The sequence below is a fragment of the Pelecanus crispus genome, chromosome 22 (genome assembly GCF_030463565.1).
Source record: "Pelecanus crispus isolate bPelCri1 chromosome 22, bPelCri1.pri, whole genome shotgun sequence".
Classification (NCBI taxonomy): Eukaryota; Metazoa; Chordata; class Aves; order Pelecaniformes; family Pelecanidae; genus Pelecanus; species Pelecanus crispus.
Window position 1 is genome coordinate 4560066 of NC_134664.1, and position 27567 is coordinate 4587632.

At 71.0% G+C, this 27567-nt stretch overlaps 2 protein-coding genes across 2 annotated transcripts; both read right to left on the reverse strand.

Moving 5' to 3' along the window:
* Positions 1-195: 195 nt before the first annotated feature.
* On the reverse strand, positions 196-3724 carry LRRC71 (leucine rich repeat containing 71). Its single transcript, XM_075724545.1, has 14 exons — positions 3622-3724; positions 3432-3548; positions 3193-3324; positions 2895-2970; positions 2727-2801; positions 2562-2630; positions 2287-2446; positions 2125-2208; positions 1953-2042; positions 1750-1860; positions 1398-1437; positions 1055-1306; positions 865-977; positions 196-309 (listed from the first exon to the last, which is right to left on the reverse strand). The coding sequence occupies exons 1-14, from the start codon at positions 3722-3724 to the stop codon at positions 196-198; spliced, it is 1536 nt and encodes a 511-aa protein (XP_075580660.1).
* A 1984-nt stretch (positions 3725-5708) lies between these two features.
* PEAR1 (platelet endothelial aggregation receptor 1) lies at positions 5709-21392 on the reverse strand. The gene is given in 24 exon segments (XM_075724401.1): positions 5709-5860; positions 7310-7495; positions 8271-8324; positions 8463-8568; positions 9725-9840; positions 9914-10129; positions 10209-10287; positions 10289-10338; positions 12317-12374; positions 12376-12446; positions 12563-12709; positions 12785-12887; positions 12966-13129; positions 13202-13322; positions 14410-14584; positions 16506-16718; positions 18234-18274; positions 18276-18371; positions 18452-18566; positions 18650-18896; positions 19911-20003; positions 20083-20183; positions 21108-21212; positions 21301-21392. Coding segments are annotated over 24 exon segments (2901 nt in total).
* Positions 21393-27567: the final 6175 nt, after the last annotated feature.

A 27567-nucleotide genomic window follows, 5' to 3' on the forward strand; every position in this document is an offset into this window, starting at 1 on the left:
GCGCTGGGGGTGTCCGATATATATATTATATATAATAGAGCCACGATTGACCAGTTGCTGTTCAGCGCTCTATAATCTGGTTTATTTTCTTCCTTTCCATCGTAAAGGTTTTGATTTCTTTTGGTTTTTTTAAAGAAAAGGCAAGAAGCGAACTCTGTTCGCCCGCAGGTGGGCGCGCGGCTCCTCGGGGCCGGCCTAGGCGCCCCGTTCCTGCTCCTCCTCCTGGCCCCGGGCTTTGGGGAGGGGGTCCTGCGGCAGCAGCTCCTGCAGCCGCGCAAAGGCCGGGCTGGTGGCAGGGATGCGGTTCCTCTGCGGGGAAACGCGGCGTCAGGCCCTGCCCCGCGGCAGTGCCGGCCCCATGGCGATGCCGGCTCCGTGGTGATGCCAGCCCCACGGCGGTGCTGGCTCCATGGTGATGCCAGCCCCATGGCGATGCTGGCTCCGTGGCGATGCCAGCTCCATGGTGAAGCCGGCCCCACGGCAGTACCGTCTCCATGGTGATGCTGGCCCCACAGCGGTGCCAGCCCCACGCCGATGCCAGCTCCACGGCGATGCCAGCCCCACGGTGGTGCCAGCCCCACAACGGTGCTGGCTCCATGGTGATGCCAGCCCCATGGCGATGCCGGCCCCACAGCAGTGCTGGCCCCACGGCAGTGCCAGCCCCATGCCGATGCTGGCTCCATGGTGATGCCAGCCCCATGGTGGTGCCAGCCCCATGGCAGTACCGGCTCCGTGGTGATGCCGGCCCCATGGCGGTGCCAGCCCCATGGTGGTGCCAGCCCCATGGCGGTGCTGGCTCCGTGGTGATGCCGGCCCCATGGTGGTGCCAGCCCCACGGCGGTGCCAGCCGCCCACCCTGCTCACCTCCAGGGACAAGCAGAGCAGCCCCTGCTGCCCCGGCACCTTTGGCTTCTCCCGCTGCTGCTCCTCCAGCGCTGCCAGGAAGGCGCCGAGGCCGCGCTCGGTGACGCGGTTGTCTGCAGAGGGAGAGGGGGGTCGGGGACGGGCGGCGGGGGGCTCGCTGGGGACCCGCCGCCCCCCCGGCCTCACTCACGGGTCAGGTTGAGGTTGAGGAGCGCCCGGTTCCCCGGCAGCACGACGCTGCCCTGCTGCTGCCTGGCCTCCTCCAGCAGCGGTTCAGCCCGCTCCGGCACCTGGACGTGGCGGGGGCCGTGAGGGAGTGTGGGACCCCAGGGTCGGGCACCCCCTCCCCACCCCGTCCCCCCGGCGTCCCCCACCTCCGGGCTCAGCTTCTCCTGGCCGCTCGGTTTCGCGTCTCTGCCGCGGGCGGCTCTGGGCTCCGGCGCTGCCGGGAGGGAGAGCGGGGAGGGAGCTGAGGCAGGCGCGGCCCCCCCGGTGCTCCCCCGGCCCCCCCGGCCCCCTGCACCCTCACTCACGCCTCTTGGGCTGCCTGGCCTCCTCCTTCCGCAGCGGCTCCTGCAACGACGGGGCAGCGGGCAGCAGCTTGGGCAGCCCCCACCTCCCCCTGCCCTTGCCCCGCAGAGCTGGAAGCGGGGAAACTGAGGCACAGCTGGGGCAGCGCCTGCCCCCAAAGCTGGGGGAGACGGGGGATACCTGGCAGCTGCCTGCTGGGCTTCCCCTGCCCGCCCTGATGAGCCCCCTGCCACCCACCCCCATCCCCCCGCCGCCCGCCCCGATGAGCCCCCCGCCGCCCACCCCCATCCCCACGCCGCCCACCGCCTCCCCACGCTGCCCACCGCCTCCCCACGCCGCCCACCGCCTCCTCACCTTCTTCTTGGCGGGGGTTTTGCCGGGCTTGGCCGGGGGCACCTTGTCAGGGGCCGCGCTGCCGCGCAGGTTGGAGGAGCACTCGCTCTGGCCCTCGGTCTCTCTTGGGGTCTGGGGGAGAGGGATGCTCAGGGGGCCAGCAGCCCCCCGGGAGCCTCCAGCCTTTCCCGGAGCCGGGGAGGGAACGTGCCCCCCCGCAAAACAGGGGGGCGGGGGTCTCGCTGCACCTCTGCCAAGAGCAGCCTCCTCCGCTCCACTGCTTCGGCGTGCGTCAGCGCGAACGGCCCCAGCACCTGGCAGGCAGCGGGGCCGGGGTCGGGGCAGGGTCCGGCCCGAGCCGCGTGCCCCGATCCCGTGGAGTCGGGGGGCACCCACCTCGGCGAGCCTGACGGCCCCCGCGTCGCCGATGTCGTTGTTCGCCAGGGACAGGGACAGCAGGGAGCGGTTCAAGCGCAAGCCCTGGCAGAGCCAAGGGACGGGGTCGGTGCCGGGTGCGCCGGGGCGCCCGGCTGCCCCCCGCGCCCTCCCGCTGCCCACCGTGGCGATGTAGCCGGCTCCCCGGTCCGAGATGCGGTTGAAGCTGAGGACGAGCGAGAGCAGGCTGCGGTTGGCGGAGCTCGGGGTGGAAAGGCTCTGCCCGATGAGCCGGGCGGCCGCGTCGCCGATGCCGTTGTTGCGCAGCGAGAGGTGGGCCAGCCTGCGGGGCGGGCAGCGGCGGCCTGGGCATTGCTGCCAGCGGGGAGGGGTCCCGCGGGGGTCCCAGCCGAGCGGGGCGGGGGGGACGAGCGCGGCTCGATCCGGCTCCGACTCACGTGCTGTCGCTCCCCATCAGCGTGTGGAAGGCGGGCTCGGGCAGGGGGTTCCCCTCCAGGCTGAGCGTCCTGTGGAGGAGCCCCCCCGGCCGGTGTGAGCGATCCTCCCCGGGACCCCCGCTCCGTTACCCCTAACGAGGGAGCGCCCCGCGACCGGCCACGTACCGGAGGCAGGGGCAGCGCGCCAGCAGCGCCGCCAGCGCCGGGAGCAGCCGCTCCGTCAGCCCGACCTTCCAGAGGCTGCGGGAGGACAAAGTGGCATCAGGAGCCGCTGATGGGGACCCCCGGCGTCTCGCGGGGGCTGCCGGGACCCCCCTCCCTGCCCGCACTCACTGCACTGCCCGCAGCCCGGCCACGGCGGGCAGGCACTGGCTCAGGACCCCCAGCATGTCCTCCTCGATCTTCCAGCCTGCCGGAGACAGGGAGGTCAAGGCCGCGGGATGGGATGGGATGGGATGGGATGGGATGGGATGGGATGGGATGGGATGGGGGGAAGAGCCCCCAAATGCGGCTGTTCCCCTCCCGAGTGCCCGGGAGGCGCTGGCACGGCTGGGGGGATCCCGCAGGCTGATTTCCAGGAGCTCCTCATCCCTGGGTGCCGGGGGGCACCGCGGGGGTCCCCAGGACCCACCCCGCAGGAAGACGGCGTGGACGCTCCGGGGGTCCTCGTGGTCCCTCTCCACCTGGACGCAGGGCTGGAAGTAGCCGTACTTGCGCTCGATGCGGGCAAGGACCTCGGCCAGCGTCGGCTGGGTGGGCTCCTCTGCGGGACGGCGAGGGGGCGGGTGGGGGTGCCGCCAGCAGCCCCCCGCTCCCCGGGCAGGGACCCTGCGGACACGCGGCCCCTCGCCGGCCCCCGGCCCCGCTCACCTTCGGCGGGGAAGCTCGGGGCCGGCCGGGGGGTGACTCTGGGGACGCCGGCGATGCCAGCCCGGGCGCAGAGCTCGGGCAAGTCCTGCTCCAGCAGCCCGGTGCACTGGTACCCCTCTGCGGGCAGGGCGCGGGGCACATGAGGGGGACCCCTGCGGCCCCCCCACCCCTGCCAGGGCCGGGGGCTCACCTGCGCCCTGCTCGGCCTTCCTCCCTGCGCTCTTCGTCTCCTCCTCCGCGGCCGCTGCCGCCGCCGCCTTCTCCCTGGGCGCCCGCTCCCCCCGCCGCCTCATGGCCCACAGCTGGGGGGCACCGGGGGGGGCTCAGCGGCCCCTGGCACCCACCGGCCCCGGGGCTGGCCCTGCCTGGCACCCGCACCCCCCACATCCCGGAGCCAGGGGGTCCCAGTGGGGTCCCTGTGTGGGGGAGGGGGGTCCCAGGGCCCTGTGGGGGTCCTTATGTGGGGGAGGGGGGTCCCAGGGCCCTGTGGGGGTCCCTATGTGGGTGGGGGGGGGGTCCCAGGGCCCTATGGTGGTCCCTGTGTAGGTGAGGGGGGTCCCAGGGCCCTATGGGGGTCCCTATGTGGGGGAGGGGGGTCCCAGGGCCCTGTGGGGGTCCCTGTGTAGGTGAGGGGGGTCCCAGGGCCCTATGGGGGTCTCTATGTGGGTGAGGGGGGTCCCAGGGACAGGGGGCCCTGTGGGGGTCTCCATGGAGGTCTTTGTAGGGTCGGGTGGGTCCCTTGGGGGTCCCTGTGGAGGCCACCCTGGGGGGGGGTCCCAGGTCTGTTGGCTCTACAGGGGGGCAGGGGGGTCCCAGGACCCTATGGAGGACTCCCTGGGGGGATCTCAGAGCGGGGGGTGGCTATGGGGGTCCCTGTGCGGGTGAGGGGGGGTCCCAGGGACAAGGGGCCCTATGGGGGGGGTGTCTCTTGGCTGTGGGGTCCCTATGGGGGTCCCTGCAAGGGGAAAGGGGGGGTCCCAGTGGCAGGGGGCTCTGTGGAGGGTGGGGGAAGGCCCCAGGGTTGGGTGGGCCCCAGGTGGGTCCCTACGGCGGCCTCCCCCGGGGGGCCCAGGGCTGGGGGGTCCCAAGGCTGGGGGGGGGCCCCATGGGGGTCTCCCCGGGGGCCCGGTGGGGGCGGGGCCCGGTGGGGGCGGGGGCCCGGGCCCGGGCCCGCTGTAACCTCGCTCCGCGGCCTCTGCCGCTGCCGGCCGCGAGGGGCGGGGCCTCGGGCGCTGCGGCGCCTGCGCGGGGCGGGGCCGGCCCGAGGGGGCGGGGCCAGGGCTGGGGGCGGGGCCGGTGCAGGAGGGGCGGGGTCAGTGCGGAAAGGGGCGGGGCCGCCGGAGGGGCCGGGCGCTGGGCAGCGGCACTGGGAGCACTGGGCCGTGACTGGGCCCTTACTGGGCCCAGCGCTGGGCCTGCCCTGCGACCATCACCGGGTCTTTACTGGGGCCCCACCGGACCATCGCGGGGGCCAGCACTAGCCCTTCACTGGGCCCTTACTGGGGCCAGCACTAGCCCTTTACTGGGTCCTTACTGGGGCCAGCACTAGCCCTTTACTGGGTCCTTACTGGGGCCACCACTGGGCCTTCACTGGGCCCTTACTGGAACCACCACTGGGCCTTCACTGGGCCTTCACTGGGCCCTTACTGGGGCCAGCATTAGCCCTTCACTGGGCCCTTACTGGGGCACCACTGGGCCCTTACTGGGGCTAGCATTAGCCCTTCACTGGGCCCTTACTGGGGCACCACTGGGCCCTTACTGGGGCCAGCATTAGCCCTTCACTGGGCCCTTACTGGGGCCACCACTGGGCCCTTACTGGGGCCACCACTGGGCCCTTCACTGGGCCCTTACTGGGGCCAGCATTAGCCCTTCACTGGGGCCAGCATTAGCCCTTTACTGGGCCCTTACTGGGGCCACCACTGGGCCTTTACTGGGCCTTTACTGGGGCCACCATTAGCCCTTCACTGGGCCCTTACTGGAGCACCACTGGGCCCTTGCTGGTCCATTTCTTCTCCCATTGCTGTACCAGCCCCACGCCCGGCCCCACGCCCGGCCCCACGCCTGCCCCCGGTGCCATGGGGCCCGTCCCGCTCCCCGGCGCCAGCCCCCCGGGCCCGCGGCCACAGGCAGCCCTGGCTCGCACGGCACCGACCCCTTTATTCAGCGCCCGCGCCTGGGACGGGGCCGCTCCGGGGCACCCGCCGGGCCCCCCCACCCCGGTGCCCCCCGCCCCGGTGCCCGTCGCACCCCGGTGCCCCCCGCGCCGGTGCCCGTCCCTCAGCGGTCCTTCCTGCGCAGCGGCGGGGACGGCGGGTAGTGGCGGGCGGGGGGCACGTCGTAGTGGCTGGGGATGTGGCTGTTCTTGGGGGAGTCGTAATGGCTGGGGGGGGCCGCGGGGGTGAGGCCTTCGGCCCCTCTGGGGCAGCTCTCTGCGGGGAAAGGGGAGGCTGCAAGGGGCCGTGACCCCCCCGGGGCCATGCAGACCCCATCCCCAGGGCCATGACCCCCCCGGGGCCATGCAGACCCCATCCCCAGGGCTGTGTCCCCCCCCCAGGCCGTGCAGACCCCATCCCCAGGGCCGTGACCCCCCCAGGGCCATGCAGACCCCATCCCCAGGGCCGTGACCCCCCAGGGCCATGCAGACCCCATCCCCAGGGCCGTGACCCCCCCCAGGGCCATGCAGACCCCATCCCCAGGGCCGTGCCCCCCCAGGGCCATGCAGACCCCATCCCCAGGGCCGTGACCCCCCCCCCAGGCCGTGCAGACCCCATCCCCAGTGCCGTGCCCCCCCGGGGCCATGCAGACCCCATCCCCAGTGCCGTGACCCCCCCAGGGCCATGCAGACCCCATCCCCAGTGCCGTGACCCCCCCCCAGGCCGTGCAGACCCCATCCCCAGGGCCGTGACCCCCCCAGGGCCATGCAGACCCCATCCCCAGGGCCGTGCCCCCCCAGGGCCATGCAGACCCCATCCCCAGGGCCGTGCCCCCCCAGGGCCATGCAGACCCCATCCCCAGTGCCGTGACCCCCCGGGGCCATGCAGACCCCATCCCCAGGGCTGTGTCCCCCCCGGGGCCGTGCAGACCCCATCCCCAGGGCTGTGTCCCCCCCGGGGCCATGCAGACCCCATCCCCAGGGCCGTGTCCCCCCCCCAGGCCGTGCAGACCCCATCCCCAGGGCCGTGCCCCCCCAGGGCCATGCAGACCCCATCCCCAGGGCCGTGCCCCCCCAGGGCCATGCAGACCCCATCCCCAGTGCTGTGACCCCCCGGGGCCATGCAGACCCCATCCCCAGGGCTGTGTCCCCCCCAGGGCCGTGCAGACCCCATCCCCAGTGCCGTGTCCCCCCCCCAGGCCGTGCAGACCCCATCCCCAGGGCCGTGACCCCCCCGGGGCCATGCAGACCCCATTCCCAGGGCCGTGACCCCCCCCCAGGCCGTGCAGACCCCATCCCCAGTGCCGTGCCCCCCCGGGGCCATGCAGACCCCATCCCCAGTGCCGTGACCCCCCCAGGGCCATGCAGACCCCATCCCCAGTGCCGTGACCCCCCCCCAGGCCGTGCAGACCCCATCCCCAGGGCCGTGCCCCCCCAGGGCCATGCAGACCCCATCCCCAGTGCTGTGACCCCCCCCCAGGCCGTGCAGACCCCATCCCCAGTGCCGTGACCCCCCCCCAGGGCCATGCAGACCCCATCCCCAGTGCCGTGCCCCCCCAGGGCCATGCAGACCCCATCCCCAGTGCCGTGACCCCCCCAGGGCCATGCAGACCCCATCCCCAGGGCTGTGTTCCCCCCCCCCCCCCCCAGGGCCGTGCAGACCCCATCACCGGGGCCGTGCCCCCCCAGCCAGGCTCACCGGGGCCAGGGGACCCCCCAGCCGTACCGTCCTGGGGCGGCTCCTCCAGGAGCCCGATCTCGGCGGCCATCTCCCGCCGGACCGGGGATTTCATCTCCATGTAGCTGCCCTCGGGGGCCTTGGCGGGGGCCGGGGGCGGCTCCTTGATGGTGGCATAGGGGTTCTCGCTGGCCAGGGAGCTGGCGCTGGCTCCCAGCCCCTCCGGGGGCTCATCTGGGGGGAAGGAGTTGGGGGGTCCCCACAGCAGGGAGGGCAGGGGAGAGGGAGCGCCGTGTCCGGCTGCGTCCCAGGCAAGTCCCAGCCCCAGCCCAGCCACATCTCATCCCCATCTCATCCCAGACCTTTCCCATCCCATCCCATCCCCTCCCTGTCCCTTCCCCACCCCATCCCTCTCTTTTCCCCATTCCCATCCACACCCCATTCCAGCCCTATCCCATCCCACCCCCATCCTTTTTCCATCCCAGCCCAGCCCTTCCCCATCCCACCCCTGTCCCATCCCCATCCCTTCCCCACATCATCCCTGTGTCTTCCCACTCCCATCCCATCCCTCTCCTTTCTCCACCCCATTCCCATCCCATCCCATCCCATCCCTGTCCTTTCCCCACTCCATTCCCATCCCATCCCATCCCATCCCATCCCATCCCATCCCATCCCATCCCTGTCCTTTCCCCACCCCATTCCCATCCCATCCCATCCCATCCCATCCCTGTCCTTTCCCCACCCCATTCCCATCCCATCCCATCCCATCCCATCCCATCCCATCCCATCCCTGTCCTTTCCCCACCCCATTCCCATCCCATCCCATCCCATCCCATCCCATCCCATCCCATCCCATCCCATCCCATCCCATCCCTGTCCTTTCCCCACCCCATTCCCATCCCATCCCATCCCATCCCATCCCATCCCATCCCATCCCATCCCATCCCATCCCATCCCATCCCTGTCCTTTCCCCATCCCATTCCCATCCCATCCCATCCCACCCCGTACCTTTCCCGTAGGACTTCCCCAGGCTGCAGCTGTAGCTCCGGTCCAGCTGCCCCCCTGCAAGGGGACAGGTTTGGGGTCCCCCCTGCTCCGCCCAACCCCCCCCAGCACCTTCCCTGTGGATCCTGAGCCGGGAGGGGACCCGCGTGTCCACCCCGCTCTGGCCGAGGCCCCCCGGTGCTGCCCCCCCCTTACCCCTGGGGCCCGGGGCCCCCAGGTGCCTCCAGTCGGGGGGCAGCGTGGCGTTGCCGTCGGGGCCGTGGGGTCTCTCCACGCCGGGGAAGAGCTGGGTGCCGGGCACCTGCACCCAAAAAGGGATGGGTTGGCCACAAACTCCCAGCAGCAGCACCATGCCGTGCCGTGCTGCGCCGCGCAACACCACAGCGCACCGTGAAACACCGGTGCAGCATGCAACGCCACGGTGCACCATGCAACACCGTGCTGCACCATGGAACACCATGCTGCAGCATGGCACACCGTGCTGCACCGTGCAACACCGTGCTGCAGCATGCAACACTGTGCTGCACCGTGCAACACCACAGTGCATCACGCAACACCACACTGCGCCACGCAACACCGTGCTGCACCATGCAATGCCACAGTGCACTGTGCAACACCATGGTGCGCCATTCAACACTGTGCTGCACCGTGCCATGCCGCACCATGCCGTGCCACACCGTGCCGTGATGCACCGTGCCATGATGCACCGTGCTGTGATGCACCATGCCATGATGCACCGTGCCGTGCCGCACCGTGCCGTGATGCACCGTGCCGTGATGCACCGTGCCACACTGTGCCGTGATGCACCGTGCCGTGATGCACCATGCCGTGATGCACCATGCCATGATGCACCATGCCGTGATGCACCGTGCCATACCACACCGTGCTGTGATGCACCGTGCCGTGCCACACTGTGCCATGCCGCACTGTGCCGTGCCGCACCATGCTGTGATGCACCGTGCCATGATGCACCATGCCGTGCCGCACTGTGCCATGATGCACCGTGCTGTGATGCACCGTGCCACACTGTGCCGTGATGCACCATGCCGTGATGCACCATGCCATGATGCACCGTGCCGTGCCGCACCGTGCCGTGATGCACCGTGCTGTGATGCACCATGCCGTGATGCACCATGCCATGATGCACCATGCCGTGATGCACCGTGCCGTGCCACACCGTGCTGTGATGCACCGTGCCGTGATGCACCGTGCCACACTGTGCCGTGATGCACCATGCTGTGATGCACCATGCCATGATGCACCATGCCGTGATGCACCGTGCTGTGCCACACCGTGCTGTGATGCACCGTGCCGTGCCACACCGTGCCATGCCGCACTGTGCCGTGCCGCACCGTGCCGTGATGCACCGTGCCATGCCGCACCGTGCTGTGATGCACCGTGCCATGATGCACCGTGCCGTGCCGCGCCGTGCCGTGCTGCACTGTGCCGTGCCGTACCTTGAGGAAGCTGGCTCTGTCCTGGGCGCCGGGGCCGGGGGCCGGCAGCGTGCACTGGGACAGCGTGTGGTAGCTGGGGTTGGAGTAGTAGTGCGCGTGGTGGCTCGGCGGCACGTCTGGGGGGACAGGAGTCAGCCGGGCGCAGCGGGGCCAGCGGGGCCGTGGCCACGTCCCCGGCGCCGGGCTCACCTGGCACCACGTAGTCGGAGGTGTCCGTCTGTGCCGCCGTGTAGGCCACGGCCAGGTGCCGGCTCTCCTTGCCCTTCTGCCGGTGGCGGTAGCACAGGGCCGCGGCCGCCACGGCCGCCAGCAATGCCACCAGGGCCACCAGGCTGAGCACCACGCCCAGGGAGCCGTAGGCTGCGGGGGCGGCCGGCACGATGGTGTAGGGCTGCTCGGGGGTCCCTATGGGGTGGGGGGGCAGGGGGTCCTTAGTGGGGGGCCAGGACCCCGGCGGGGCCCCCCCCGCTCTGCGCCCACTCACCGGCCTCGCAGTGGAGCCCGATGCTGCCCGGGGCGCAGGGGCACGTCCCGCTGGCCGGGTGGCAGGTGGCGTTGCGGGGGGCAGCGGCAGAGCTGCTGGCACTGGAGCCCGAAGGTCCCGGGGGGGCAGGCTGGGGGCACGGGGGGGGCAGCCATAGAGCTCCGTACTGCCCGGGGCCGTACGGCTCCATATGGGGACCATAGAGCTCCGTACTGCCCGGGGCCATAGAGCTCCATATGTGGTCCATAGAGCTCCGTACTGCCCGGGGCCATAGAGCTCCATATGTGGTCCATAGAGCTCCGTACTGCCCGGGGCCGTACGGCTCCATATGGGGACCATAGAGCTCCGTACTGCCCGGGGCCATAGAGCTCCATATGTGGTCCATAGAGCTCCGTACTGCCCGGGGCCGTACGGCTCCATATGGGGACCATAGAGCTCCGTACTGCCCGGGGCCATAGAGCTCCATATGTGGTCCATAGAGCTCCGTACTGCCCGGGGCCGTACGGCTCCGTATGGGGACCATAGAGCTCCGTACTGCCCGGGGCCGTACGGCTCCGTATGGGGACCATAGAGCTCCGTACTGCCTGGGGCCGTACGGCTCCGTATGGGGACCATAGAGCTCCGTACTGCCTGGGGCCGTACGGCTCCGTATGGGGACCATAGAGCTCCGTACTGCCTGGGGCCGTACGGCTCCGTATGGGGACCATAGAGCTCCGTACTGCCTGGGGCCGTACGGCTCCGTATGGGGACCATAGAGCTCCATACTGCCTGGGGCCGTACGGCTCCATATGGGGACCATAGAGCTCCGTACTGCCCGGGGCCATAGAGCTCCATATGGGGACCATAGAGCTCCATACTGCCTGGGGCCGTACGGCTCCGTATGGGGACCATAGAGCTCCATACTACCCAGGACCATATAGCTCCGTATGGGGACCATATAGCTCCATACTGCCCAGGGCTGTACAGCTCCATATGGGGTCCATATAGCTCCATACTGCCCGGGGCTGTGTGGCTCTGTATGGGGACCATAGAGCTCCATACTGTCCAGGACAATATAGCTCCATAGCAGGACCATATAGCTCCATACTGCCTGCGGCCATATGGCTCCATATGGGGACCATATTGCTCCATAGCGGGCCGTATAGCCCCATAGTGCCCGGGACCGTATAGCTCCATGCTAGGACCATATAGCCCCATACCGCCCGGGGCCCTATGGCTCCATACCAGGATCGTATAGCCCCATACCGCCCGGGGCCCTATGGCTCCATACCAGGACTGTATAGCCTCATACCGCCTGGGCCCTATGGCTCCGTACCAGGACCATATAACCCCATACTGCGCAGGGCCCTATGGCTCCATACCAGGACCATATAGCCCCATACCGCCCAGGCCCTATGGCTCCATACCAGGACCATATAGCCCCATACCGCCCAGGCCCTATGGCTCCATACCAGGACCATATAGCCCCATACCGCCCAGGGCCCTATGGCTCCATACCAGGACCGTATAGCCCCATATGGCCCGGGCCCTATGGCTCCATACCAGGACCGTATAGCACCATACCGCCCGGGCCCTATGGCTCCATACCAGGACCGTATAGCACCATACCGCCCGGGCCCTATGGCTCCATACCAGGACCGTATAGCCCCATACGGCCCGGGCCCGTACGGCCCCCTACGCAGTTGCAGCTCCGCACTGGGGTCCGTACAGCCCCGCTGCCCGCGACCGCACAGCTCCGCGCGGGGCCCCCCACGCCGCCCAGGAGGGAGCTGGGGGGGCCCCTACGGCCCCGGCCGTTCCCTCTCCTGCCCACCCGTGGGACCCCCGGCCGGGCCCGGGGGGCGCAGACCCCGGGCGGGGGGCGCAGACCCCGGGCGGGGGGCTCCGTGCCAGGCTCTACCTTCTCCGCAGAGCGTCCCGGTCCAGCCGGCGGGGCAGCGGCAGGTCCCCTCGGCGGGGTGGCACGTCCCCCCGTGGCGGCACAGGCAGGGCTGGGCGCAGGCGTCCCCCCAGGAGCCGGGGGCGCAGGCTGGAGGGGGGGGGGGGCGAGGGACAGGGGTCAGCCCCGCTCCCCGCTGCCCCCCCGGCCCCCCCGGCCCCCCACTCACGCTGGGAGCAGCGGGGCCCGCGCCAGCCCGGGGCGCAGAGGCAGGAGCCGTTGGCGGGGGTGGCAGGAGGAGCCGCTGGCGCAGGGGCAGCTCAGGGAGCAGCGCTTGCCGTAGCGGCCGGGCGGGCAGGCTGGGGTGAGACGAGCGCGCCCGGTCTCAGCTTGGGGGTCGGCGGGGCGCGTTAAGAGCGCCCCGCAAATGTTGGTTTTTTGGGTTTTTTTTTTGGGGGGGGGGGGTGGCACTCACGGCGCTGGCAGGTGGGGCCGCGGAAGCCTGGGGCGCAGGTGCAGGATCCATCCTGGGGCGAGCACGCGGCCCCGTTGCGGCAGGAGCAGGGCGCGCGGCAGCCCCGGCCCCAGAAGCCGCGGGCGCAGGCCTGCTTGCACTGCGGCCCTGCGAGGAGGATGAGCGATGAAGGCCGAGGGCCGGGCGGGCAGCGGGGTCTGCGCCCCCCCGGTCCGCCCTCACCTGTCCAGCCGGGCAGGCAGCGGCACTCTCCCGTCAGCGGGTCGCAGCCGTCGGCGTGGGCGCAGTCGCACCGCTGCCCGCAGCCCGCCCCGAACGTCCCGTTCTGGGGTACGGGCACAGGTCGGGGGTCAGCGCGGGGGCCGGGGCACGGCCCCCCGGCGCAGGCACGGCCGGCACTCACCGGGCAGGGCTGCAGGCAGCGGGGGTCCCGCCAGCCCGGCGGGCAGCGGCAGGTCCCGCTCTGGGGGTCGCAGGCGGCCCCCTGGGCGCACTCGCAGCTCCGGTTGCAGCCGGGACCCCACGTGCCGGCGGGACACGGCGTCGAGCAGTCGGGCCCGTGCCAGCCTGCGGGACGAGGGGGGCGGCGCGGTGGGCGCGGGGATGGGGAGCGGGACCCCCGCCCCGGCGTTCACCCACCTTCCTTGCAGAGGCAGGAGCCGTCGAGGGGGGAGCAGGCCAGGGCGTGCTGGCAGGAGCAGCGCCCCGAGCAGTTCACCCCGAAAGTGTCGGGGGGGCACAGGGAGGAGCAGTGCTCGTCCTGGGGGGGGGAGACTTCAGAGCAGCCGGGACCCCCGCCCGGGCTGGGGAAAGGCCCCAGGGGCCTGGGGAACGCCCTGGCCCTCCCCGGTGGGAGAGTGGGCAGCCCCAAAACCCCTTCCTCCCCTGGGAACCCCCCGCTGCCCCCAGGGTTGCCGGGACCCCCGAGCTGCCCCCCAGGGATGCCCACATGCCCGTGCCCCCCCCGGCCCAGGAATGCCCAGACCCCAAAACTGCCCCCAGAGCAAGAGCCCTGACCCATGCCTAAGGATGCCCAGGCCCCTGTGCTTCCCGCAGGGATGCTGAGCCCCCACGCTCCCCCCCCAGGACCACCCAGACCCCCACACTCCCCCCAGGACCACCCAGACTCCCATGTTCCCCCTAAGGATGCCCCCACACCCCCACGCTCCCCCCACGACCACTCAGACCCCCACGCTCCCCCCACGACCACCCAGACCCCCATGCTCCCCCCAGGACCACCCAGACCCCCACACTCCCCCCCAGGACCACCCAGACCCCCACGCTCCCCCTAAGGATGCCCCCACACCCCCACGCTCCCCCCAGGACCACCCAGACCCCCACGCTCCCCCCCCAGGACCACCCTGACCCCCACGCTCCCCCCAGGACCACCCAGACCCCCATGCTCCCCCCAGGACCACCCACACCCCCATGCTCCCCCCAGGACCACCCAGACCCCCACACTCCCCCCAGGACCACCCAGACCCCCACGCTCCCCCCAGGACCACCCAGACCCCCACGCTGCCCCTAAGGATGCCCAGACCCCCTCCACATGCTGCTCCAGGACCACCAGCCCCCCGTGCACACCACGGCCCCCGTGCCCCCCGTGCCCTCCATGCCCCCCATGCCCCCCATGCCCCCCATGCCCCCCGTGCACACCATACCCCCCATGCCCCCCATGCTCCCCATACCCCCCATGCCCCCCGTGCCCCCCGTGCCCCCCGTGCACACCATACCCCCCATGCCCCCCATGCTCCCCATACCCCCCATGCCCCCCATGCTCCCCATACCCCCCGTGCCCACCATACCCCCCATACCCCCATACTCCCCGTGCCCCCGTGCCCGCGCACCGTGTAGCCGGGCGGGCAGCGGCAGTGGCCGGTGGTCCCGTCGCAGGCCCCCCCGTGCAGGCAGAGGCAGCGCTGGAGGCAGCCGGGCCCGAAGGTGCCCGGGGTGCAGCTCTCGTTGCAGAAGAGCCCGGCCCAGCCGGGGCGGCAGGAGCACCCCCCGAGCAGGGGGTGGCAGCTGGGGGCACCCGCTCAGCACCCAGCGCTCCCAGGGGGGGCACGAGCACCCCCCGAGCAGGGGGTGGCAGCTGGGGGCACCTGCTCAGCACCCAGCGCTCCCGGGGGGGGCATGAGCACCCCCCGAGCAGGGGGTGGCAGCTGGGGGCTCCCGGGGGGCACGAGCACCCCCCGAGCAGGGGGTGGCAGGGGGTGGCAGCTGGGGGCACCCGCTCAGCACCCAGCGCTCCCAGGGGGGGCACGAGCACCCCCCGAGCAGGGGGTGGCAGCTGGGGGCACCCGCTCAGCACCCAGCGCTCCCAGGGGGGGCACGAGCACCCCCCGAGCAGGGGGTGGCAGCTGGGGGCACCCGGGGGGCACGAGCACCCCCCAAGCAGGGGGTGGCAGCTGGGGGCTCCTGGGGGGCACGAGCACCCCCCGAGCAGGGGGTGGCAGCTGGGGGCTCCCGGGGGGCACGAGCACCCCCCGAGCAGGGGGTGGCAGCTGGGGGCACCCGCTCAGCACCCAGCGCTCCGGGGGGGGCACTGGGCCTGCCGGGAGGGCGCTTTGCAGACGGGGGGGGGGGGGCACAGACCACCTGCCCCGGGGCGGGGGGGCGGGGGGGTTAACCTGCTCCTGGCCATGCAGCCAGCATCCCAGCTCGTTGGCAAGGAGGTGGGGTGGGGGCGAGGGTGCGGGGGGAGGCAGGGGTGCCATGGGGGGGGTGAGGGTGCTGGGGGGGAGGCGAGGGTGCTGGGGGGGGGTGACAGGGACATTGGGAGGAGGGGAGGATGCAGGGGGGAGGCGAGGGTGCTGGGGGGGGTGACAGGGACATTGGGCAGGGGCGAGGGTGCTGGGGGGAGGTGGGGGTGCCATGGAGGGGCGAGGGTGCTGGGGGGCAGGGGGAGACAGGGACATTTGGGCGGAGGGGAGGGTGCTGGGGGGAGGTAGGGGTGCTGGGGGGGGGGTGACAGGGACATTTGGGTGGAGGGGAGGGTGCTGGGGAGAGGTGGGGGTGCCATGGAGGGGTGGGGGTGCTGGGGGGCAGGGGGAGACAGGGACATTTGGGCGGAGGGGAGGGTGCTGGGGGCAGGCAAGGGTGCTGGGGGGTGGAGACAGGGACATTGGGCATTGGGCGGAGGGGAGGGTGCTGGGGAGAGGTGGGGGTGCCACGGAGGGGCGAGGGTGCTGGGGTGCAGGCAGGGACATTGGGCAGAGGTGAGGGTGCTGGGGGAGACAGGGACATTTGGGTGGAGGGGAGGGTGCTGGGGGGGTGCAGACAGGGACATTGGGCATTGGGCGGAGGGGAGGGTGCTGGGGGGGAGACAGGGACATTTGGTGGAGGGGAGGGTGCTGGGGGGAGGCAAGGGTGCTGGGGGGGTGCAGACAGGGACATTGGGTGGAGGCGAGGGTGCTGGGGCGAGGTGGGGGTGCCGTGGAGGGGTGAGGGTGCTGGGGTGCAGACAGGGACATTTGGTAGAGGGGAAGGTGCTGGTGGGAGGTGGGGGTGCCGTGGAGGGGTGAGGGTGCTGGGGTGCAGGCAGGGACATTGGGCAGAGGTGAGGGTGCTGGGGGAGACAGGGACATTTGGGTGGAGGGAAGGGTGCTGGGGGGGTGCAGACAGGGACATTGGGTGGAGGCGAGGGTGCTGGGGGGAGGTGGGGGTGCCGTGGAGGGGCGAGGGTGCTGGGGTGCAGGCAGGGACATTGGACATTGGGCAGAGGGGAGGGTGCTGGGGGAGACAGGGACATTTGGGTGCAGGGGAGGGTGCTGGGGGGGTGCAGCCAGGGACGCTGGGCATTGGGCGGAGGGGAGGGTGCTGGGGGGAGGTGGGGGTGCCGTGGAGGGGTGAGGGTGCTGGGGTGCAGGCAGGGACGCTGGGCAGGGGCGCGGGTGCCGTGCGGAGGGGGGCTGCTGCGGGGAGCCGGGGCGGGGGGTGCTACCTCTGGCTGTGCTGGGGGTGGCAGAGGCAGCGGCTCTGGCAGCGCAGGCCGTAGAGGCCGGGCAGGCACTGGCGCTCCTCGCAGCGGCTGCCCTGGAAGCCGGCCTCGCACAGGCAGCCCCCGTCCACGTGGAAGCACTGGCCCCCGTTGGCGCAGTCGCAGCGCTCCTGGCAGTCCTGCCCGTAGCGGCCCACCGGGCACCTCTCCCGGCACCTGCGGGGGCCAGGGGGGTGACACGGCCCCACCGGCCCCGCTCCCGCCGCCCCGGGCTGAGGCCGCCCGGCTCATTGCATGCCAGACCGGGCGCCGTCCCCGTCTGCCTCGCCCCCCTGCACCCCCAGCCATCCATCGTGCCCCGGCGCCCGGTCCCCCTGTGCCCCCTCCCTGCGCACCCCCAGCCTAACCCTAACCCCAACCCTAACCCTAACCCCTAACCCAGCCCCCAGCCCCCTGTGCCCCCTCCCTGCACACCCCCAGCCCCGTCTGCCCCCAACTTAACCCTAACCCTAACCCCAACCCCAACCCCTAACCCAGCCCCCAGACCCATGTGCCCCCTCCCTGCGCACCCCCAGCCTAACCCTAACCCCAACCCTAACCCTAACCCCTAACCCAGCCCCCAGCCCCCTGTTCCCCCTCCCTGCGCACCCCCAGCCTAACCCTAACCCTAACCCTAACCCCAACCCCAACCCCTAACCCAGCCCCCAGCCCCCTGTGCCCCCTCCCTGCGCACCCCCAGCCTAACCCTAACCCCAACCCTAACCCTAACCCCTAACCCAGCCCCCAGCCCCCTGTGCCCCCTCCCTGCGCACCCCCAGCCTAACCCTAACCCCAACCCTAACCCCTAACCCAGCCCCCAGCCCCCTGTGCCCCCTCCCTGCACACCCCCAGCCCCGTCTGCCCCCAGCCTAACCCTAACCCTAACCCCAACCCCAACCCCTAACCCAGCCCCCAGCCCCCTGTGCCCTCTCCCTGCGCACCCCCAGCCCCGTCTGCCCCCAGCCTAACCCTAACCCTAACCCTAACCCCAACCCCAACCCCTAACCCAGCCCCCAGACCCATGTGCCCCCTCCCTGCGCAACCCCAGCCCCGTTTGCCCCCAGCCTAACCCTAACCCCAACCCTAACCCCAACCCCAACCCCTAACCCAGCCCCCAGCCCCCTGTGCCCCCTCCCTGTGCAACCCCAGCCCCATCTGCCCCCAACCCTAACCATAACCCCAACCCTAACCCCAACCCCAACCCAATCCCTAACCCAGCCCCCAGCCCCATGTGCCCCCTCCCTGCGCACCCCCAGCCCCGTCTGCTCCCAGCCTAACCCTAACCCCAGCCCTAACCCTAACCCAGCCCCCAGCCCCCTGTGCCCCCTCCCTGCGCACCCCCAGCCCCGTCTGCTCCCAGCCTAACCCTAACCCCAACCCCAACCCCTAACCCAGCCCCATGTGCCCCCTCCCTGCGCACCCCCAGCCCCGTCTGCCCCCAGCCTAACCCTAACCCCAGCCCTAACCCTAACCCAGCCCCCAGCCCTGTGTGCCCCATCCCTGCGCACCCCAGCCCCGTTTGCCCCCAGCCTAACCCTATCCCCAACCCCAGCCCCAACCCCTAACCCAGCCCCCAGCCCGCTGTGCCCCCTCCCCGTGCCCCCTCCCCGTGCCCCCAGCCCCATGCACCCCCACCCCAAAGTCCCCTGTCCCCATGTGCCACATCCCCCCGCCCCCCCGTGCCCTCCTCACTGCTCTCCGGTGAAGCCGGGGGCACACTGGCACTGCCCCCCCCCGGGGGTCGCAGCGGCCCCCGTTGTGGCAGCGGCACTCGCCCTGGCAGCCGGGGCCGAAGCGGCCGGGGGGGCACGGCACGGAGCAGATCTCCCCCTGTGAAGGAGCGCAGGGGTCGGCAGGGGAAACTGAGGCAGGGACTGTGTTGGGGGGGGGGGGGGTCGCAGCCCACCTACCATCCATCCGTGGGGGCAGACACAGGTGCTGGTGCCGGGGGGGTGGCAGATGCCCCCGTTCTGGCAGGGGCAGGGGCTGCCACAGGGCGTCCCCTCGGGGCAGGGCACCTCGCAGCTGCGGGGGGGAGCAGGGGTGAGCGGGACCCCCCACCTTGGGGGGCTGGGGTGGGGGGTGCAGGGCGAGGAGCCCCTACTCACAGGGGGCCGGCCAGCCCCGGGGGGCAGAGGCAGGCGCCCGTGGAGGCGTTGCAGGGGGCCCGGTGCTGGCAGGGGCAGGGCAGGCGGCAGCCCTGGCCGTAGGTGCTGGGCGGGCACGGCTGGCGGCACAGCTGGTCGGCAAAGCCGGGGGGGCAGGAGCAGGCCCCGCTCAGGGGGTCGCAGGGGGCCCCGTGGTGGCAGTCACAGCGGCGCTCACAGCCCGGCCCCCACGACTGCTCGTCACACGCTGTACGGGGGAAACAGCCGGTACCCCCCCCATCCCCATCCATCCACCCCCATCCCCATCCCCATCCATCCACCCCCATCCCCATCCCCATCCATCCACCCCCATCCCCATCCCCGTCCATCCACCCCCATCCCCGTCCATCCCCATCCACCCCCATCCCCGTCCATCCACCCCCATCCCCATCCCCATCCATCCACCCCCATCCGCGTCCATCCCCATCCACCCCCATCCCCGTCCATCCACCCCCATCCCCATCCATCCATCTCCATCCATCCATCCCCATCCATCCACCCCCATCCCCGTCCATCCACCCCCATCCCCATCCATCCATCTCCATCCATCCATCCCCATCCATCCACCCCCATCCCCGTCCATCCCCATCCGCCCCCATCCCCGTCCATCCCCATCCACCCCCATCCCTGTCCATCCATCCCCATCCCCATCCCCATCCATCCATCTCCATCCATCCATCCCCATCCCCATCCATCCATCCCCATCCATCCATCCCCATCCCGGTCCATCCATCCCCATCCCCATCCATCCCCCCCCCATCCCCATCCCTGTCCATCCCCATCCCCGTCCATCCATCCCGGTCCATCCATCCCCGTCCGTCCATCCCCATCCCTGTCCATCCCCACCGTCTCCATCACCATTTTATGTCCATCCCAATTCCATCGCAATTCCATCCCCATCCCAATCTCCATCCCCGCCCCATGCATATCCCATCCCATCCCAATCTCCATCCCCATCCCATGCATGTCCCGTCCCAATCCCAATCTCCATCCCCATCCCATGCGTATTCCATCCCAATCCCATTCTCTGTCCCCATTCTATTCTCCATCCCCATCCCGAACCTCACCTATATCCCATCCCCATCCCCGTCCCATCCCAGTCTTCATCCCCGTCCCCCTCCCAATTAACCGCTGGGCCATCCCACCGCCGGCTGCCCCCCGCCACCCCCAGCTGGGGGTCCCTAGCTCCGTGCCCCCCAGCACCCCCACACCCGTCCCTCACCGCTGGAGCAGTCGGAGCCGCGCCAGCCCGGCTCGCACTGGCAGCGGTCGGGAGCCACGCACCGGCCATGGACGCACTCCTGGGTGCAGTGAGCTGCGGGGCACGGCCGGGGCGGGGGCTGAGCCGGGTGCGGCTCCCGGGGCCACCCCGCTCCCCCGCTCGCCCCACTCACGGACGCAGGCATCCCGGCTCTCGTAGTAGCCCAGGCAGCACTGGTAGCGCCTCCGGTAGTCCGTCCGGACCGCCTGCCGGTACTCGGTGCGGTACACGATCCTGCGCCCCGCACCAGCGCAGTCAGGATGGGGCCAGCCCCACTCCGGCCCCCCATGGCCGTGGGGACAGCCTGCAGTGGGGCAGCCCCGCTCCAGCCCCCCATGCCCCTGGGGACACCCTGCAGTGGGGCAGCCCCGCTCCGGCCCCCCATGGCCGTGGGGACAGCCTGCAGTGGGGCAGCCCCGCTCCGACCCCCATGCCCCTGGGGACAGCCTGCAGTGGGGCAGCCCCTCTCCAGCCCCCCATCCCCCTGGGGACACCCTGCAGTGGGGCAGCCCTGCTCCGGCCCCCCATGCCCCTGGGGACACCCTGCAGTGGGGCAGCCCCTCTCCAGCCCCCCATCCCCCTGGGGACACCCTGCAGTGGGGCAGCCCTGCTCCGGCCCCCCATGCCCCTGGGGACACCCTGCAGTGGGGCAGCCCCTCTCCAGCCCCCCATGGCCGTGGGGACACCCTGCAGTGGGGCAGCCCCCCATGCCCCTGGGGACACCCTGCAGTGGGGCAGCACCGCTCCAGCCCCCCATGCCCCTGGGGACACCCTGCAGTGGGGCAGCCCCCCATGCCCCTGGGGACACCCTGCAGTGGGGCAGCCCCGCTCCAGCCCCCCATGCCCCTGGGGACACCCTGCAGTGGGGCAGCCCCCCATGCCCCTGGGGACACCCTGCAGTGGGGCAGCCCCGCTCTGGCCCCCCATGCCCCTGGGGACACCCTGCAGTGGGGCAGCCCCGCTCTGGCCCCCCATGCCCCTGGGGACACCCTGCAGTGGGGCAGCCCCTCTCCAGCCCCCCATGCCCCTGGGGACAGCCTGCAGTGGGGCAGCCCCTCTCCAGCCCCCCATGCCCCTGGGGACACCCTGCAGTGGGGCAGCCCCCCATGCCCCTGGGGACACCCTGCAGTCGCTGCGGGGGGCCGGGGCTGCTCCCACCTCTGCTGCAGACAGGGCAGGGGGGAGCCCAGCGCGCCGGGGCAGGGCTCGGTGGAGGACACGACGTGGGGTTTGGTGTAGGACTCCTTCACCACCGCCGTGAAGCTGCCGAAGGAGGGGACGCGGGGTGACGGCAGGTCCGGGGGGGCCCGCCGCCACGCACGAGCCACCCCCCCAGCCCCCCCAGTCCTACCTCTCCCAGTAGCTGCAGACGTTGGGGTCGCTGGGGCGGAGGGCGGCCAGGAGGCAGGCGTGCATCGCCAGCGCCGCAGCCCGCAGCACCATCCTGCACGGGGAGACGACGGCTTCGCCCTCCGCCTCGCCGCATTCCCGCTCCCCACCCACCGCCCCCGGCCCCGGCTTCGGCGCAGGATCCGGCCTCCCCGCGGGGCTGAGTTTGCATTCCTCCGTCCGGAGGAACAGCCCCAGCCCCGGCCCCCGCTGCTCCCCCAGCACCGGCCTGTGCCAAGGGGAAACTGAGGCACGGCCGCCGCGGTGGCCACGCGCAGCCTCATCCCAACATCCCGAGGCACCCCGGGGCTGCGCGCTGCCGTCGCCGCGCCCTCTCCCGCCGCGCCCCGTCCCGGTGCGGGATGCTGCCGGGGGGTACCCGGGGTGCCGGGGGGGAGCTCGGCACAGCAGCTCCTGGCCCTGGCACGGCGCCGCGTGGCCCCGTTTCAACCCGCTTCGTGTTTATTCCCAGTTGCGTTTCCTGGATCCGTTGGCTTCTTGCTCAACCCAGCGAGGGTCTGGCTTTGCCGGGACGGCTCCAGGATCACCGCCAGCCTGGGGGCCGGGGCGGGGGGACGGCAAGCCCCCCGAGCCCGCGGTGCCGTGTTTACCGGGACACGTATTTTACGGCTAAACACCCATGTGCCGGGGGAGGAAACAGAGGTTTCCTGGTTGGCACAGCTGGATTTACGGCCGCTTCCGTGCTGCTCCAGCCACGGACACCCCAAAGGTGCCGTCCCCGGCAGCCCCCCAAGTCTGTCCTTCCCCTCGCCCGGGTCCGTGCTGCGATTTGGGGCCAAACAAGGGGGCGGAGGGAGGAAGCGACCCCCTCTCGTCCTGGAGCAGCCGCTTTCGGGTGGAAAAACCGTTTAGTGGGAAAGTTTCCCGCCCCCCGTTTCCCTTCGGCTCCCGGCGGGGAGAAATTAATTGCTCATCCACAGGAGAAATTCCCTCCCCTGGAGCGGGAGGTAGAGCCACAGGGACCCCCCCAGCCCTCCCCATGGCCCCGCTGCCGGCCCCATCCCCTGCTCCAGCAATGGGGGGGGGGCTGGGGGGTCCCAGCGCTGCTGTGAACAACAGGAATCGCTGGGAGATGCTGGCAGGAAAAGCGAGGAGTCATCAAAACACGCCGGCGGGCCCCATCTGCTCCTTGCTGGAAGGCCCGGCCGCGGGGAAGAGCCCCCCCCCCCCCAAAGCTGCTATAGCGGCGAAGACCCCCGCCAAGAACGGGCGCTCCCCACCCCACGGGTGCCCCGAGCACCCCCCGAGCGGGACAGGGAGCATCGCCCACCGGTGACAAGGCACAGAGCGGGAGGGGTGGTGGCTGCGGTGAGGGCAGGGGGGCCGCCCTGCCCCGTGCCCGTGGGGGACGTGGTGCCGGGGCCCCCCCGGAGCCGCTATCTCTGCCCCCGCGCTTCCTCTGCCGCAGCCCCGGGGCCGACGCGTTTCCTCCGGGGGCCGCGAACCCACAGGGACGGGGCTGGGGGAGGCGCGGGTGAAGGTCAGGGTCAGGGTCGGGGTTAGGGTCAGCAGCGGGGTCGCCCCGGGGCGTCGCAGCACCGTCCCCGCCCCACGCGCTGTGCCCCCGCCGCCCTCGCCTCGCCCGCGGGAACCCGCGGCGCCCCTAAGCCCCCCACCACGGCGCTGGGCACCGTCCCCTCCGGCTGCTCCCCGTCGGGGCACGGCGCAGCCCCCAGACCCGCTGCCAGGCCGCGGGGTGCCCGGGCCGGCGATGGCGGCGCTCACCTGGCCGGGGCCGCGGCGGCCGGCAGGCTCGGGGTGCGACGGCCCCGGGGGGCTGGCTGGCCGGCGGGCTCGGGGCCGGGACGGCGCAGCGCGGCCGTCGGAAGCGGAGGGAGGGCCAGAGCCGCTGTCAGGAAGTTTGGATGCTGAGACGACTACGGAAAAGGGAAAAAAATAAAAAAAACCCCTTAGTTTTATTTATTTTTTTTTTCTGGCCAGAAACTAGCGGGTGTTGGAAGAACATCGCCGGGGCGGCTCGCACGCGGCGCTGGGTGGGGAGGGGTCCGTGGGGACGCCCTGGCGTGGCCCCGCGTCCTGGCAGCGCAGTCCCTGGCCCCCGAGGGCTCTGCGGGCACCCACGGCGCCAGCCCTGCCCGCACCACGGCCGGTGGCCGCGGGACTGCGCCGGAGCGGACGGAGCGCGTGGCTCCGCTGCGGGCAGGCGGCTCCGTGCCCACCCCGGCCTCCCCTCCCTGCAGGTCCCGCCAGCGCTGGCACCCCTGGGTGCAGGCCTCGATCCCGGCTCGATCCCGAGGGGATGCTGCTCCGTGCTGAGGGGCAGCGGGGACGGGGGCTTCCTTCGGCTTAACGGCAGCGTCTGGTGGCAGCGCGGAGCGGAGACGGGACCCGGTGCCCGGCATCCCGGGCACACGGCATCCCATGGTCCCGGCATCCCGGAATCCTGGGCACACGTCATCCCATGATCCCTGCATCCCGGGATCCTGGGCACACGTCATCCCATGATCCCTGCATCCCAGGATCCCGGACACACGTCATCCCATGATCCCTGCATCCCAGCATCCCGGGCACACGTCATCCCATGATCCCTGCATCCCGGGATCCTGGGCACACGTCATCCCATGATCCCTGCATCCCAGCATCCCGGGCACACGTCATCCCATGATCCCTGCATCCCGGGCACACGTCATCCCATGATCTCTGCATCCCGGCATCCCAGGCACACGTCATCCCATGATCCCTGCATCCCAGGATCCCGGACACACGGCATCCCATGATCCCTGCATCCCGGAATCCTGGGCACACATCATCCCATGATCCCTGCATCCCAGCATCCTGGGCACACGTCATCCCATGATCCCTGCATCCCGGGATCCCGGACACACGTCATCCCATGATCCCTGCATCCCAGGCACACGTCATCCCATGATCTCTGCATCCCGGCATCCCAGGCACACGTCATCCCATGGTCCCGGCATCCCGGGATCCCAGACACACATCATCCCATGATCCCTGCATCCCGGCATCCCGGGCACACGTCATCCCATGGTCCCTGCATCCCAGGATCCTGGACACACATCATTCCTGCATCGCAGGGTCCCAGGATCCTGGGCACACATCATCCCTGCATCCCGGGATCCCAGGCACACATCATCCCTGCATCCTGGGATCCCAGGCACACATAGTCTCTGCATCCCAGGAATCCGGGCACACATCATCCCTGCATCCCAGGCACACATTGTCCCTGCCTCTCGGCATCCCAGACACGCCAACCCTACGTCCCAGGATCCTCGGCCATACATCATTCCCATATCCTGGGATCCCTGGCCTTGCATCGCCCCTGTATCCTGGGATCCCCAGCCATCCATCACCCCTACCCCCCTGCGATCCTGGCCACATATTGTCCCTTCATCCTGGGATCCCCAGCCATATATCACACCTACCAACCTGCATCCCGGGCTCCTGACCCTATATCCCACCTTCATCCCGGGATCCCCAGCCATATATCACACTACCAACCTGCATCCCGGGCTCCTGACCCTATATCCCACCTTCATCCCGGCATCCCCAGCCATATATCACACTACCGGCCTGCATCCCGGGCTCCTGACCCTATATCCCACCTTCATCCCGGGATCCCCAGCCATATATCACACTACCAACCTGCATCCCGGGCTCCTGACCATGCATCCCACCTTCATCCCGGCATCCCCAGCCATATATCACACTACCGGCCTGCATCCCGGGCTCCTGACCATGCATCCCACCTTCATCCCGGCATCCCCAGCCATATATCACACTACCAGCCTGCATCCCGGGCTCCTGACCCTATATCCCACCTTCATCCCGGCATCCCCAGCCATATATCACACTACCAACCTGCATCCCGGGCTCCTGACCATGCATCCCACCTTCATCCCGGCATCCCCAGCCATATATCACACTACCAACCTGCATCCCGGGCTCCTGACCATGCATCCCACCTTCATCCCGGGATCCCCAGCCATATATCACACTACCAACCTGCATCCCGGGCTCCTGACCATGCATCCCACCTTCATCCCGGCATCCCCAGCCATGTGCCACCCCTATCCCGGGACTGCGGGCCAGGCAGCTCAGCCCCACGTTGCCCCCCCGCCCGGCCGACCCCGCTCCCAGCGCGCACACGTGCATTAGCCGACTGGACTGATGTCAAGGCACCGTTAATTGCCTCTCCTCGTTACAGTAACAGCGCTAATCACTCCTAACGATTTTCACGTCCCAGGGTGGCTCGGCTGCCCCCCCTGCTCCGGGGGCTCCATTAGGATCCAGCCCACCCGCAGCCAGGGGTCTGCTGTGGCCGCCCCAAAACGGCGCTTCCCGGAGCAGGGCTGGGCACCGAGGGCGCGGAGGGTCCCGGCCGGGGACATTGGGAGCCGGGGACATCGGGAGCTGGGGACATCGGGAGCTGGGGACATCAGGAGCTGGGGACATCGGGAGCCGGGGACATCAGGAGCTGGGGACATCAGGAGCTGGGGACATCGGGAGCTGGGGACATCGGGAGCTGGGGACATCGGGACAAGCCGGGGACATCGGGAGCCGGGGACCCGGTGTGGAAGTGACGCCCGCCACGCCGCTGCTCTTAGATAAGGCGTCCCCAGGGTGGCGGGGAAATATTGCTCGGGGACCCTTCCGCGGCACGTCAGCTGCGCCTCAGCGCCGAGATGCCTCTGCAGCCCCCCCGGGGCTCCCAGCGCCGGAGGGGACGGGGACCCCCAAGCGCAGTTAGGGGCCGGGGGCCGCGTAGGCTCCGGCCGGAGGGGACGGGGACCCCCAAGCGCAGTTAGGGGCCGGGGGCCGCGTAGGCTCCGGCCGGAGGGGACGGGGACCCCCAAGCGCAGTTAGGGGCCGGGGGCCGCGTAGGCTCCGGCCGGAGGGGACGGGGACCCCCAAGCGCAGTTAGGGGCCGGGGGCTGCGTAGGCTCCGGCCGGCGCTCAGCCCCACCGGGAGCCACGGTGCCAGGACGCAGCTCACCCCCAGCCCCAATGCCCCCCAAACCATCCACGCCGTCCTTGGGGGGGGACCCCCAAAACACACGGCTGGTCCCCTTAGGGGGGACCTGGGGTCCCTTAGGGACGGCTGGGGTGGGCTGGGACCCCCAGGGAGCCGCCGCAGCCCCGCCGGGGTCTGAGCTGGCCGCACTGGGGAGCAGGAGGGCGGCTCGGCCGGGGCGGGACCCCCCGGTGCAGGGGGCGGCTGCGGACCACCAGCGGGATGCACCAGCACCATAGGATGCGGGAAGCAGAGTCAGGCCCGGGACCCCCACCCCTCATTAACCCTTGTGAGCGGGGCCCGGCCGCGGTGCCGCTGGGGCGCGCAGCTTTGCCGGGGAGCGGAGCCGTTAATTACCTCATTGCCAGAGTCCATTACGGCTCCCACCGGAGCGGGTGAAATGGAGAAACCGCGGCAGGAGCGGGGGGATAAAATCAATCAGGGCTGAACTCTTCAGGGAGAGGGGCTGGGGGGGGGGCTTAACCCTTCCCTGACCACCCTACGGGGGAACCCGAGGCACGGCCGCCCCGTGGGGGAAACTGAGGCACGGCTGCGGAGATGCCCACCCTGCTCGGGGGGTGTCACCGCCGCACGCGGTCCCTTCTGGGGCTTTGCTCTGCGGCAATCTGCGGCGCGGGGCTGGAAAAGCTCAAGGTTGTAATCTTGTTCCTTCCTCAAATTAGATAAGAGGGAAAAAGGCCATAAATCAGCGCGGGCAGCGATTAGAGAGACCCCAAGGAGGCTCTGCCAGCCGGGCTGCACTCGAGCGGGGCCGGATCCTGCCCACCCCAGCTCCCCGCATCCTGAGGCTGGGCCCTTGGCAGAGATTTGGGGCCAGGCGGAGGGACCGGAGCCCCGGGCTGCGTCCGGCCCCACCGTGGGGTCTGGGGATGGGTTACAGGCTGGGAGCCGCAGGGCGCTGGGGACGGCTCCGGTTTCCTCCAGCTCTCGGCGTGCCGCATCCAGCCCCGGGCTCCTGGCCCAGCCACGCGCCGTGCCGGCCCCGAGCCCCTCGGCACCCGCCGCGGACCCCCGGCCGCTCCCACCTTGCCCTGTGCCTCAGTTTCCCCCGCGACCCCGCGTTCCCCCTGCTTATCTCAGGTCAGGGTGGGTAACAAAGGAGCTGCAGGGCCCTGCGTGCGCTGCCTAATTAGCCAGATGAAATCAATTCAGCTCCATTACGGTCGGATCCAGGGCTCAACCATTACCAAGGCA